Source organism: Xiphias gladius, chromosome 14 (assembly GCF_016859285.1).
Source record: "Xiphias gladius isolate SHS-SW01 ecotype Sanya breed wild chromosome 14, ASM1685928v1, whole genome shotgun sequence".
Lineage (NCBI taxonomy): Eukaryota > Metazoa > Chordata > Actinopteri > Istiophoriformes > Xiphiidae > Xiphias > Xiphias gladius.
Genome location: NC_053413.1, coordinates 10,828,511 through 10,843,103, shown reverse-complemented (window position 1 = coordinate 10,843,103; position 14,593 = coordinate 10,828,511). Strand labels below are relative to the sequence as shown.

General features: G+C 39.4%; 1 protein-coding gene across 2 annotated transcripts; it reads left to right on the top strand.

Moving 5' to 3' along the window:
* Positions 1–8,966: 8,966 nt before the first annotated feature.
* plvapa (plasmalemma vesicle associated protein a) lies at positions 8,967–14,593 on the top strand. Of its 2 annotated transcripts, XM_040144514.1 has the most exons (7): positions 8,967–9,672; positions 10,168–10,237; positions 10,392–11,104; positions 12,024–12,301; positions 12,395–12,828; positions 13,542–13,599; positions 14,236–14,593. In XM_040144514.1, exons 1-7 carry the CDS (start codon positions 9,277–9,279, stop codon positions 14,267–14,269), a joined length of 1,983 nt encoding a protein of 660 aa, XP_040000448.1. In that variant the 5' UTR covers positions 8,967–9,276; the 3' UTR covers positions 14,270–14,593. The 2 variants fall into 2 exon arrangements, with proteins under 2 accessions (XP_040000448.1, XP_040000447.1); XM_040144513.1 differs by having other exon boundaries at positions 12,024–12,828.

Below are 14,593 nucleotides of genomic sequence, written 5' to 3'. Positions count from 1 at the left end.
AGTGGGTGTAGACACACATTCACACAGGTAGACACACATTCGCATGCACTGCAATGTTTGTCCATGTCTCTTCCAGAAGATTTTATGTTATCGTTTGTGCACCACCTCCACTGGTGTTTTCTTGATGATAATCTTTTTTTGTGGCTAATGCTTTTGTTGCCAACATACTGTGACTGGAGCAACACCAACATTGTGATGTATTCAGAGCACGCAGAAGACGCAGCTTAGCTTGACATTGTCCAAACTTTGTGTCTTTGTTCAGCTGCCTGTTACTTGCTTTATTGGGGTGAAAGGTCTCCGAGTTCGTTTTATAATCGGAGGAAGATAATTAACAAGTAATGGTTGTAATTTGAAACCTTTCTTTGAGGTTGAGCATGCCTGATTGGGATAATAGTACGTGAACTACTGTTCTGTCATAGCTGGTATATGTATAAATTGTCTTTTTGTAACCTTGCTGTGTAAAAACCTTTAGTCAACTGTCCAACCCCTAAGATGACAAAGCCATTCTTTCATGGAGGCCTTTGTTTGCTCTAAAATCAGCCACCCATACACTAGTTTTACATTTCTAACTTCATATGTCATTCAAATATTTCAAATTTTTATGTGCACTCAATTGTTTTATCTAAGAAGTGCAGAGATAACACACTTGTCTTAGAGCTTTCATATTTAATTCATAATTTCTTCACAATTCTTACTTTGTTCGACCAGATAAATGCTGTATATTTTTGTATCTGTCTATCTTTCAGTTCAGGGGAGGGGTTCTCGGTTTTACTCAGGAGAGTAATCCAGATTACAGTAAATCGGTTTCCTGGAACAGACTCCAGTTGGCCTCGTGTGTAGTTGCACATTTTACAGCATCAAAAAACATGAATAACATTACATTGTAATGCCTCTATTTGGTGACATTTTGTGAGATCAGCCCTTTTTAGAACCTGTAACCCTGTTCCGAAAACCCTATCAGTTGCCCTATCAGTCAAATTTAAAATGATCCTAAGTTTTCTTTGGCTTTAAGTTGTTAGACTTCTTTTAAAGCTAAGATTACAAGGTGGGTCCCTAAACCCCACCCTTCAGCATTTTTGGGCAGGTCCAAACGAGAGTCGCTCAGCTATTGATTCGGTTAACGTTTCAACCATTTAAGTTAACCTTTAGGGTCTGTTACAGAGGACCATCACATAACAAATACGGTCCCCCAATGTAATGACTAAAGTTAGGCCAACCCTCTCCCAGAGGCATCCCCAGCAACTACTGTAATTCAATCTCAGGGTGTTAGCAGTGTGCTCTCAACCGCATAGGCATATGGAAAGCAGGTCTTTACTTAAGTAATCATTAGGCGTCTGTGCAGCCTTCTTGCGGGAATGGCGTTTTCATCACGGTCTGTTGGCCGTCAAATGTTTAGACTTGCAGCGACAGCTTCACCCTGAGACCAGAGTGACCTGTGACCTTCAAGGAATGGACAAGCCTGGAAACAAAAACAGAGGCCTTTTGTGCAGGTCGAAGGGAAAACAGCTGCTGGGCTGAAGACACAGAGAGAAGAGGGGGGATTAACTCCCGGGTAGCCATCATTTCGTCTTTCAGCCAACCCTGATGAGAGGTGCCTGATGGCAACCGGCAGAAAGCCACTGTACTCCACACCATTATGACCCAAATTATCCTCATTTCACCCATTAACGCCTCAGCTGCCTCCTTGGCTCAGCGGGAAAAATTGATTTAAAAAAAAAAAAAAAAAACGCAGATAAATACAATATGAGGGGGAATTTCTTTGATATGAATGCTGCTGTGTTTCTTATCACATCACCACAGGAGCAACCGGTCACAGCCAGTCTTTCATTTTTAAATTAAATTGCACATCACAGCGCCTGTTGAGAAAATTCATTTGAACAATTCTGGCTTTGATATCATCGTGCATTGTCATGATAAATGAGTGTCTGGATTTTTTTTAACCCCGCTGAAGCAGTACAGTATTATTATAAATTATACAGTGTCATTATTATCATTTAAACGCGGCCAATGGGATGTTGCCCACTCACTAGCTGGAGCATAGACAACAAAAGAAAGCATTTCCACTCTCTTTCTCCCCTGAACAAAAACTGTGCACATGCAATTATTTAGCACCGCATTGTTTATTTGTCTCTGTTCAGTCTGATGGTCAGCCAAGGTATTTACCACTTCCCCTCTGCCAACTCTGTATCTCTCAGTAACGCAGACCTGTTTCTTCAGGCTGGTCATCTGATATAGCACAGGGCTGTGATATGGGTAACCAGATCCTTCAGAGCAAGTTACCAATTAGCCAAGCGTCTCTGGAGGGAAACCTCATGGTGTGATTCTTTGTGTTACTCAGACTTCGTCATAAGGAAGATCCGCTGGTTGTATCTGGTTTGTTAGGGAAGGTAAAATAATATGGCAGGTGGGTGGAGTGAGAAGTGCTGGAGAGAAAAGTGAACATAAAAATTAGATTATTTTCCCATTAGTTTTCTATCTGTTTGCTTATTTAGAAGCTAAAATGGCGAATTGTCATTTTTATACTTTAAAGATTAAATAAATGCAGTAATTAGTGAGAGACAAGAGTTAGATGAGAAAAGCAATACCAGTGTCATATCTGTGATCTGAAGCGTATGTGAAGCTATAGCCAGGAGACACTTAGCTTGGCTTATATTAGCATAAAAACTATTAACAGGGGGAAGTCGCTGCTCTTGCTCTGTCCAGAGGTACCAAAAAAGACCACCGGAAGTAGCTGCAGCCAAGAAACAGTTTGGCACAATATCCACCATAAATCTATCATTTACGCTTTGGTTTTTGGGTTGTTTAAACAACCAAGCTATGTCGTGTTAATTTGTGAGGTTTAGAAGTGCTGGTAGGTAGAATTTGTAACTTTTGGACAGAGCCAGGCTAACTGTGTTTACCTGTTTCCGGTCCATGTATGAAGCTAAGCTAACTTGCTGCTGGCTCCAGCGTTACTGATCTTCCCATCTTACTCTGAGGACAAGAACTTGCATTAGTTTTTTCCCCAAACAATTTCTCAAACTATTCCCTCTAGAAACAGAATTTACTTTGATAAACATTCGTTGACCTTAGCCTGTTATGCCTAATATGTTAAAAAAAAACAACCAAAACAACATACAATATAAAGAGTTATATTTGATAATAATGTTTAAGTAAAGCTGTGTTCAAATCAGTAACAATAAATGCACATTTCGGACAGATTCTGGGTTAGTTTCCACTTTTAATACTTGCATCGTAGTTATAAGTTTAACTATTCAGGAGCATAGACTGTATGGGAGACTCAGTCCATCAAATATTGAATACGAAAAATCAGATCTAAACAGTAAAGCCCATGAATAAATAAAATACAGTTTTTTAACATTATCTATCCTGTACAGCTCTTTATCTTGTCTCCCATGTATCGCATATTTTTACTGCTTTATTTAAGGGTCGTTGACTTCTGAAATCTGGTGGCTCATTCCCAAACGTTCATCCACTACATTGTTCAGTAGACAGTCCTCAGCTGCTGTAGCATTATGTGCCCACTAAGGGGCAGTGTCCTCCACGACAAGCTGCATGTAAACATGTTTTATAGATACCAGGTTACAATTAAAGTGAATTTAAACACTAATATCCTGTCTTAACCAAATGATGGAGTTTCTTGTGTGCATGTAAGCATAGTTTCTATATAGATATATAAATCGGTATTTTAGTCTAAATACTGAACTGATCTATCTTATACAGCTACGGCATTACAGCCTGTATAAGCCTGTATAAGTCTATTGCCGTAGCTGTAATGCCTGTATAAGTCTATTGCCGTAGCTGTATAATACATCAGCTGCTTGTAGATCAGTTCAGTTTTTAGTGCAAAGTTGAAAAATTATTATCTAATATGTTCCAATATATACTAGAAGACTAAAAAAAGAATGCCAAATATCTGAAATTATATTTAGTATCTGTGTATACTTCGCCAGTAACAAACGATTGGACACCTAATGAGATTTATCAGGGTTTTTTTTCCCCTCTTGTCTGTTGATGGAATTCTTGGTAAAATTCTAATGAATTACGAGTATAGTTGTGTGTAGGTCAGTCCTTTATGGCATTAAGGTTTACTTGTGTCAATGACGGTTTTAGAACTAAAATTCCCTGTTTTAAGCTGGCCATTTAAAGCAGTAGTATTGTGCATTTTAAGCCAACACAAGCAGATCTCAGTGGAACCTCAGTGGATGTTGTGTGGGTATATGTTGTATTCAAATGCAAGAAACATGCGCATAATGGAGGGGAGCGCAGGGTTCACTTGGGTGACTTTGCACTCGGTTTGTCTTCAAGTTTCAATAACAAACACATTAACAAACACTGCAGTACCTCCTTCTTGTCCACTTCATACCCCCTAGTCAGTTTGAAAGATAACCAACTTGTGAATTTTATGGTCTTGTTAAAGCATGTAAATTGTGATCATTTTATTTTTCAGTTAAATTAAAAGAATTCTTCTCAGTGATGTCAAGCACATAGTTCATGCCTAACACAGAGCGCCCGAACCAGGTCAAGAAAATCTTAATAGACTCCCACAGCTGACAGGAAACCATCCCTCTAAACACTCTTCCAGTTTGCTATGTGTCTAACAGAATATTTCATGTCTTAAGCACCACCAACACAATAGTGCTCTGTTCCCTCACTACCTGAACCACTGAGGGTGTAATGGGTGACACTCAGAGCTTTACAAACTGTACATTCCTGGTAGCGTCAGCTACAGCACCAGATGCTGCACACCTACAGCCGCTGGTGGTGTTTGGGAGGGGAACAGCTCTTGCTTGTTCTCCAGTGAGGTGCTGTGAAATGAGGCTGTTTCTCACGCATATTGAGATTCTGATAAGAGTATTTGGGTGGTTTGGAAACATTTGGCTTAGATAAACAGTTTTCACTGGAACTATTATATGTATATATACACACAGAGAATCTTTGGAACTCAGAGATTGAAATGAATAATAAATAGGATCATTTTAAATTTAAAATGAAGAAAACTTGTAGAGTTGGATGATCACATGCTTTTCATTAGTTTTTTTAATGGAATTTTTATCGTATATTGTACTTTCTGTGTTTTGTGTTGTTTGGTATCTTTCACATTGAACTGTGTGCTTTTATATAGAGGGACCAAACGTCCTAATGAGAGTTGTTGAAAGTGGTGTCTGGGATTATCCAGCGTAATTTAGACATTGTCTCTGGAAAGACTGTTTGCTGTTGAGTTTTACACATCATTTGACAGTGCTTTGAGCGTCTCACACAGAACTCCGTTCATTTAACTGGGGGAAATATCACAAAACCCCAGCAGGTTAAAATAAAGCTACGTGCATGGCTCAGCATCACTTGGAGTAGGTATGTAAATATGTTATTTTGGTCATTTGAGTGAACTGACCTTTTAAGAGCAACAGTGTATGTGACTATTTGATCTCACACTTGTAGTGGCACACACACTGTTACAAGCTTCCATCTCAGAGTGTAGGAGAACTCAGCTGGTGTTCTGCAGAATTATAGTGCTGCCACCCTTTACACAGGATACACTAACTGTATGTCCTTCCACACTGGATATAACCATTCCAGACGCACACACCACTAAACCTTTGACCATACTTTTACTCAGTAGCTCAGAGAATAAGAAAGGCAATTACAAGGCATAACATGCTCCATGTTGCATAGATTTATTGATTTAATGACTGGATAGACTGAAGCGCAGCTTCTTTGAGATGTTAAAATTGCAAACGTTTGCTCTTCATAATGTAACAAGCCTACATTTGTTCTTTTCTTTTCTTTATTTTTTTAATAAACTAACAATATAGCCAGTAATAATTTTTTAAGAATAGTTTGACATTTTTGGAAATGCGCTTATTCACTTTTATGCTGAGAGTTAGATGAGTCGATTGATACAACTCTAATGTCTGTCTGTTAAATAGCTCATAAGCTAACATTATAGCCAGCAGGCGATTAGCTTAGCTTAGTTTAGCGTAAAATACTGGTAGAAATGTAGAAATGACAAGTTCTGGTTTAATTAGTGTGTTTCAATATCTGACAGTCAACTCCTGGTCAAACTGTGCACTGAAGATTTTGGACTACAATTAAAGTCAAACAGTTCACACAACAAAATGTAGGATTTGTAAATTCATGTGTAGAGTGAAGGTCTGTTAAAAAGCATAACACAGACACATGCTAAACTTAAATTATTTTTATTTCATGCTCAGTTTTTAAGTCTGCTGGGGAATCAATAAAGTAGTAGAGCTGAGTGGACTGTCCTCAGTCTTTTATTAAAATAATACTTTTATTGCATGAGAACTCTTTAACTTATAAAAGACATTAGTGAGGCATATAAATTATGCAAAAAGCCTTTCTTACTGATTTGAGAACACTGTGTCAGTCAGGTTGGCAACATCCCATTAATGGACCCAAAGGCAAATACACAGTGCATTCAGAAATTATTCAGACCCCTTCCCTTTTTTTTTCACATTTGTTATATTGCAGCCTTATGATAAATTATTTGCATTCATTTTTTCCCTCATCAATCTATACTCAATGACAAAATGAAAACACAATTTTGAGAAGTGTTTGCAAATTCATTAAAAAGGAAAAACTGAAATATCACATTGACATAAGTATTCAGACACTTCTGTATGACACTCACACTTCGGTGCCTCCCATTTCTCTTGATGATCTTTGAGATGTTTCTACTCCTTGATTGGAGTCCACCTGGGGTAAATTCAGGTGATCGGACATGATTTGGAAAGGCACACACCTTTCTATATAAGGTCTCACAGCTAACAATGCATATCAGGGCAAAAACCAAGCCATGAGGTCGAAGGAACTGCCTGTAGAGAGCAGAGACGCAATTGTGTAAGGGGACAGATCTGGGGGAGACCACAGAAAAAAATTCTGCTGCATTGAAGGTTCCCAAGAGCACAGTGGCATCCACAATTCTTAAATGGAAGACGTTTGGATCAACCAGGAAGATGTGAGATAAAGATGGGAGAAACTTCCAGAAGGACAACCGTCACTGTACCGCTCTCTCGATCTTTATGGCAGCGCGGCCAGATGAAAGCCTCTCCTCAGTGAAACACACATGAAAGCCCGCTAGGAGTTCACAAAAGCAACCAAAGGACTCTCAGACTGTGAGAAACAAAACACTCTGGTCTGATGAAACCAAGATTGAATTGTTTGGCGTCAGTTCATGATGTCTGGAGGAAACCAGGCACTGCTCATAACCGGCACAATACCATCCCAACTGTAAAGCACAGTGGGGGCAGCATCATGCGGGTGTTTTTTTTTAGCGGCAAGGACAGGGGGACTGGTAGGGAATGAGGGAAAGCTGAATGGAGCAAAGTACAGATATCCTTAGTAAAGGATAACTCTGTAATACAGAGCAAACATAGCAAGGTACAGGGATATCTAAGAGACCTGAAATGGTTTTTCAGAAACGTTCCCCATCCAACTTGATACCTTGAGAGGATCTGCAGAGAAGAGTTGTAGAAAATCCCAAAATCCAGGTGTGCAAAGCTTGTCGAGTCATACCCAAGAAGACTTGAAGCTATGATCACGGCTAAAGGTGCTTCAGCTAATTACTGAGGAAAGGGTCTGAATACTTATGTCAATCTGATATTTGTTTGTTTTTTTTTTTTAACATAAATATGCAATTTGTTTTTAAATGATTTAAGCATAGGCTGCAATGTAAAATAACAATGTGAAAAAAAGTGAGGGGGTCTGAATGCATTGCAGCCAATTTAAAAAAAAAAAAAAACCTCCCATACCCTTGTTTAGACATGAAGATATAATTGATTAACCTAAAATAAACACTGACTGTTTATGCTTTGTTTATGTCTCTGATATACTGTGTTAGCTGACGCCTTTTATCTGGAATCTTGTCCTAAAAGTTGCCGCAGGTTTGGCCATCAACAGTTCCTCTATGAATTACTGTTTCCGTACAAGATGAGGCCTGGCACGTCAACAATGCCTGGCAGGAAAAAGTTGGGACTGTAGCTGTCAGACTTTGGAGTTTCATTTTAAATTAAGTGTCTCCGTGTGTGTCTCTCCAAAGAGACAGAGGGCAGCTTACCCACGTCATCATGTTGGACTGAGACTCAAGGCATCAAAGAGCCACTGAATGAGAACGTCAGAACAACATGAGCCATTGTCCTCTTAGCCGGCTCTGCACAGGAAAACACTGCTCATGATCCCATAAAAAATGGTTTTGGCACATTTATGGAGAAGCTGCACACACTGTGTCAAGTAAGCCCATTTTGGACAGTAAGAACATTTTAAAAAAAAGGTGTTGTCAGTGTAAATGTCTTCTAATCAATAACACAAAAATTCGACTTGTCTATTTTGCATACCTGCTTTGAAGCTTCAAAATAATTTACTCAACACTAAATGCTTATGAAATTAGATGAGGGGAGGGAGGGAATTCTGAAAAATTAAATTCATGTTTTTTTTGCTTTTACTGGGAGCATGACATTTCCAAGAAAATACTGAAATGCCTTAATGATTTAAATGTGTGTGTGTGTGTGTGTTTGTGTTTCTTTCATAGGCTACTTTTGGGGACAAATTTCAGAATAAAAACCAGTTAATTTGGGATGGCTTGACCAATTGGGGACAAAAGCTGTATCCGCAATTGGGAAAAAGCTGATTTTTGGGTATGTGGTTAAGGCTAGGGGTAGGGTAAGTCTCTGGGAAATTAATGCAAGTCTATGTAATGTGCCCAAAAGTGACCTCAATCAACGGTGCGTGTGTGTGTCTGCGTGAGTGAGAGGGTAGGCTTGTTCTGTACATGCTTCCCAACTTGCCATGTGTGTTTGTTAATAACCTCTGCATAAGGGGCAGTCAATACTGCAGGGAGATAGCCAATGGAGGGAGGAGACTGAGGCCAGGACAACTTCCCATTATAGGAAGTGTGAGGCTGGAGGAGTTTATAAATTCCTACCCATGTTTACACCTTGCCCACAGTCTGATCATTTCTCTTGTTATCAACGCTGCAGAGAGGAAACGTCTGGCCCACATCTGTGGTGTGTTGGGCTTTTTTTTTAGAGGAAGGGGCACAAGCTTAGCATGAAATGGAACGTGAAATCTTCTGGCTGGTCTGAAAAAATTCAGTATTGTCATATCTGTTCATGTGGCTTGCAGAGGGCTGAGGAGGAACGTGTCTGTCCCCTGATATAGAGATGGACCTTGTTTGAACTCAGCTGGCCGCTCATAGTAATCCTCAAGCCTTGGACTGTACTATACTACTTCTCTCTCATCCTTCTTTGGCCATCAGAAACCATGTACAGCAGTGGCTACTCCCAGGTCTCCAAGCGCACACTGGAGGCCCAAAAGAAAACGCAATACCGCTCAAAAGGCAAGAGCTGTGGCTACTACATGCGTATTGTCTTCTTCTTCTCATCCCTCATTCAGTCTCTTATCATAGTTAGCCTTGTGCTCTTTCTGGTCTACGGGAAGAAGCAGGACTCAGCCTCCACAGCACGTATCCAGGACCTGGAGGAGAGCTTCAGTCGACTCTCCATAGACAATGTCGCACTCAGGCAGCAGAGAAAGAACCTGACCAACTTACTCAATGCCACCCTGACTGATAAGGCCCGTAACGACTATGACCTGATCAATTTGCGCCACTACATCAACATCTCAATACTCATTATCCATGACCTCAACGGAAAACTGGTGAGAAATTGAGCCAAGCCTTTTCATTATATCTAATATGCAAGTTTCTGTCTCTAGTATGACTGAGTATTTTAATGTTCAATTTAACTTCTATGTCTTATTTTGGAAACCAACTCATAACCTTTCAGCTACTATAGAAATTAAGATGTGGATATGTTTGGGTCAGCATGTTTCATTATCTGCAGTCAGGTTTCAAAAACTGAATATATTTACACTGCTGATTACTGTCTAAGTGTAATTTTGTTGTTTTTCAGTGAAAAGGATTGTAAAATGTAGTTCTCTTATTCTATTGTTTTCAGAACAAGATGCAACACAACAGATATTTTTTGTTATAATTGTTATGAGTCAAAGTATCACCCATATTTGTAAGACAGTGTTAACATCAAAACAACTTTAATGAAATATCAATTGCTCTGCCTGTTTCTTTATATTTCAAAACTGGTCTAGAACAAATCACTAAAACACCATTGACTTTTCTTTTACCAATATCAACAGCAACAGTGCAATAACGAATTGTACATGTGCAAGGGCCCAACACGTATTTCTCCTCCCTGCTTTCCAAAAAGTAAGTATGATATTTCAAACTCAAAAATAATTCAACAGTAAATGAAACATTTGACTTATTATCCATAACCTTGTTTAAACTGTCGATACACTTTAGAGAAAGATATTAACTTTTATTTTTATTTTTTATTTTATTTTATTTTTTTTATTAACAGCTCCAGGTAACGGTAACTGTGACTTTGCTATTGCAAGTATAAAAGCCAGGCTTGAGTTGGTGGAGTCCAACTTCACCCAAACAATGCAGAGAACGAGGATGGAAATGGACCAGATTGCCAAAGAGAGGGACTACATTAACTTGGAGGCCATCCGTCTGCGGAGGGACAAATCCACACAAGAAAAGGAGTTGCAGTACAATAGACAAAAATGTAAAGATGACTTTTCCCAGTCCTTGAGCAGTGTGTCCAATGTCTCCAAGGCTTTCCTACAGAAGATTGAATCACTCTTCCCTGCACACATTGCCTTCCAGCTCACCTGTCCAAAACAGAGGGAACACCTGGAGCAGATCCGCACCAATTGCACCAGCCTGTCCAGAGAAGTGGAGGACAAGCTCCAGCATTACCTGAACAATGTGGGAAACCAGGTGTCAGACATCCAGGCTGAGAACAGCCGCTTGAAGGCAGAGAACTGGCGACTGTCTGAGGACTACCGCTGGTGCACCCAGAACCGCTCAGGCCTGATCCAGGAGCACAAACAGAACTTAGACAAGCTTCAGCGGAAACATGATCAGGACAAGGAGAGACTCCTGATTGATAAGATGAAGCTGAATGGACAAATAGAAGTCCTGGACAACAATGTCAAATATAAAACTAAAGAGGTTGATCATCTCATGGAGCAAATCCAGCATCTCAACATGTCCTGTTTGTCTAAGGTAAGAAAAAAGTACCATGACTGATTACATGAACAGCTCTGCAGGGGTGTAAGCAGCCGCATGGCCCCTTGGGGCCACAAACTGGGCTTTCTGAGCTCTTTTGTATTCTTCGATCAGCCTTTAATTACCAAAGAGACATTCCGATTACTAAGATAAAATATTTAAATTTGAAGCTGTTTGCCAATGAAAGCAGATAGAAGGGAAAAAATGAGTATAAAAATAGTGATTTTGTTGAGTTTCACTCAGGGAACTAACTGCAAGTTTTAGACAGCCGCAGCAGATATTGCATTCAGGGAAAGTAATGCTGGTGGAAATGCTCTAATATACAGGTCTAAAGGTTGTCATCACATAATTGTTCAATCTAACTAACAAACCCGTTATATGTAATGATCTGCATACATTTGTGTTGCAATTGCATCATTTTTTGCACATATTTCAGGTTGCAGTGTCAGGAATTTGCTTGTATAACACCTACAGAAATACTAAAGTACAAACAAGGGGAATATCTAACTTCTTATAGATCTTAAGGTCTTACTTAATATGTATCAGATCAAAGCAGCCTGATAGATTATTGGAAATTATACAGTCCAGAGGAGGAGGTGGAGGAAGGAAATGTCTGACAGTAAAGAGACAGAGGGCAGAAGGGTGAGATCTGGGCAATAACTGTCTGTCATGTGAAGCGTCTGCTGTTTCATAAGGACAAATTTGGAATCTTGACATGAAGCTCTATGATGTACTCCTAATCAAGGAATCAGGGGTTTGTGTCTTAAAACAGAAAATATCATTCAATATAATCATGTTTTGTGTGTTTACTGCATCATATGATGTTAGTGTATGATGTTAATACCTATGATGTTAATAAATTCCATGGTTTAGAATCAGTTTTTCCCATATTAACATTGTTATCATTTAATTCCAGACAGGCACACAGAGTCAGCCTGGATGGGGGTTGTTTGGTGGTGGTGGATCCAGCTCTGCTGCTGGGGGTCAGCGTAGGATAGGGTCAGGTGGGCTGGGTTTGAGTGTTGGCTCATCTGGATCAATGTCCAATAAGCCAGGATCAACTGGGACTGGCTCTTCAAGCTCATCTTTCCCGTCACTTGGGTCAATTCCAAGCCTTAGCTCCACTGGGTCAGGATTCAATAGGCAAGGATCAACTGGGACTGGCTCTTCAAGCTCATCTTTCCCGTCACTTGGGTCAATTCCAAGCCTTAGCTCCACTGGGTCAGGATTCAATAAGCCAGGATCAACTGGGACTGGCTCTTCAAGCTCATCTTTCCCGTCACTTGGGTCAGTTCCAAGCCTGAGCTCCACTGGGTCAGGTTTCAATAAGCCAGGATCAACTGGGGGAGCTGCCTCAAGCTTTGGTCCAGTGGGCTCAAGTCCAAGTCTTAGCTCAAGTGGGATAGGCTCAAATAAACCAGCAATGAATGCAAGAGGCTCATCAACCATTGGGTCATCCTCTGGGTCAACTGTGTCAAATCCGAACCTTAGCTCTAGTGGGATAGGATCAAATAAGCCAACATCAAGTTTGAAAAGCTCCTCAACAGGATCAACAAGCAAAACTGGGTCCGGATTTTCTTGGTTTGGCCTTGGGAGCAGTAACTCGGGACAAAGTAAGCCAGGAAGTGGAACAGGGAAAGGAACATCAAGTGGGAATAGTTTCGGTGGAACTGGATTTGCATTTGGCGCAGATAGGACAACTGGACAGGGAGGTGGCCGAGGTAAGAATACATAAATGCAGGATCTGGAGTGGGACTACCTGTAGTTTATTATTCCCATTCTGTGACAATTTTTTTAAATAAAGTTTGTCTTACCCAGATTACAAAAACAAGTTGTATCTCACATGCCTCTGGTGGAATCCAAACATGGAGATAATTTTGTAAATTTCTGAATGGAAATTTATTTGTGCTGCTCAAAGCTTTGAAAACATAAAATAACAAAGATTTTGTAGTAAATTCTTTCTAGAAACAGGGTTTCTCCTGGATAGTTGACAGGGAAGCCTATGGATTACCCAGAGTCACTGGACAAGTAGCTGTTGAATTTTTTAAATCTCATTTTTCAGTGCTTCCGAGAGCACAAAAAAAAGTCCATTGACCCCCATTCTCAGGCACGATGGAAATATCCAATCCTTGGTAAATAAAACCCAAATTATATGAAGGAACAAACCGATAATCTGGTTGAACTGGCCCTTTAAAGAAACATCATGAGTAATGCAACATACATGCACAAACCAGGACAGTACATACTGCACATATTAATAATTAATAATTCCTCAAGCTCTTCTAACTTTGAATGAATGGCTCTGATTTGCAACGTCTGTAGGACCTCAGTAGGAATGTTAAATGTTAGCAGTTCTTTAATATTGTAAAACTTAAAAAGCAGCTCAATTGGCTAGGTAATGACAAATCACTGTTTTCTTATGTTTAACCAACAGTCAGCGTCACTCAGCACCTTCAAGATCTGCAGCGCATCATCAATCCCTCTGGCCCAGAGTGAGTATGAAGTATCCTCAGCTTTAGGTTTACAGTGAATATGGAAGTGTTGCTCCTGTTTTTATTTCAGTCTGAACATTGTGTGCTCAGAGGCGATATTCTATATTTTGCCATTGTCAATAAATCCTACAAAAAAACGAAACCGACAAAACAATAGAGAGTAGACAGATAGTAATCTATCTCTCTGTAATATGACTTCCCTACACTCTTTGTGGCTCACATCGCAAAGTGCATTGTTTTTTACTGGAGATCTAAATTTTAAAATCAGGTCACAAATATATACTTTTTTTTTTTTAAAAGGCAAAAATAATGTAATAAAACAGCTGGGCACTGCAGTTTTAATCAAATGACAAGTCAAACACAAGTAGTGCATTTGTTGGGAACTATTTTCAGCCGTGGATTAACACACATTTGGTGCTCTATACTGAGTATTTCTGGCAGCAGGATGGTGTATGTGGGACTGAATCAAACTAAACTACCGTGCCCATGGACTTTGCAATGAAGGAACATTATCATCCAGTGCAACAATGTGGCTCAATCATGTATTTTTTAGCAAGAAACAATGTACTAATTTTTTTCTTTCCTTTTTTCTTTCTTTCTTTCTTTCTTTCTCTCTTTCTTTCTCTCTCTCTCCAGGGAGAAACAAGATCTCTCTAGGATGTTGGGTTAGTCCATCTTATCTTTATGAGCCCAATGAAAAATCAAGAGATTTAGCCTCAATTTCATCTATTACACACAGCTAAATGCAAGCTCATCATATTGAGTTCATGTATTGTATATCAATAAATGTTGCATATAATATACATTATTAAATGACAGTTTATACTTCAATATGCATTTATAAGATTAATTTGAATAACCTTTGCTTTGCTAACTTTTGAATGTAAAATGTGAAGTTTGTGTGTTAATGATTTGTATCAACACAGTAAGAAACTTATCATGGATAAGCATCTGTATTACTTACAATGTAAATACATAAAAATAAAAGCTTTGT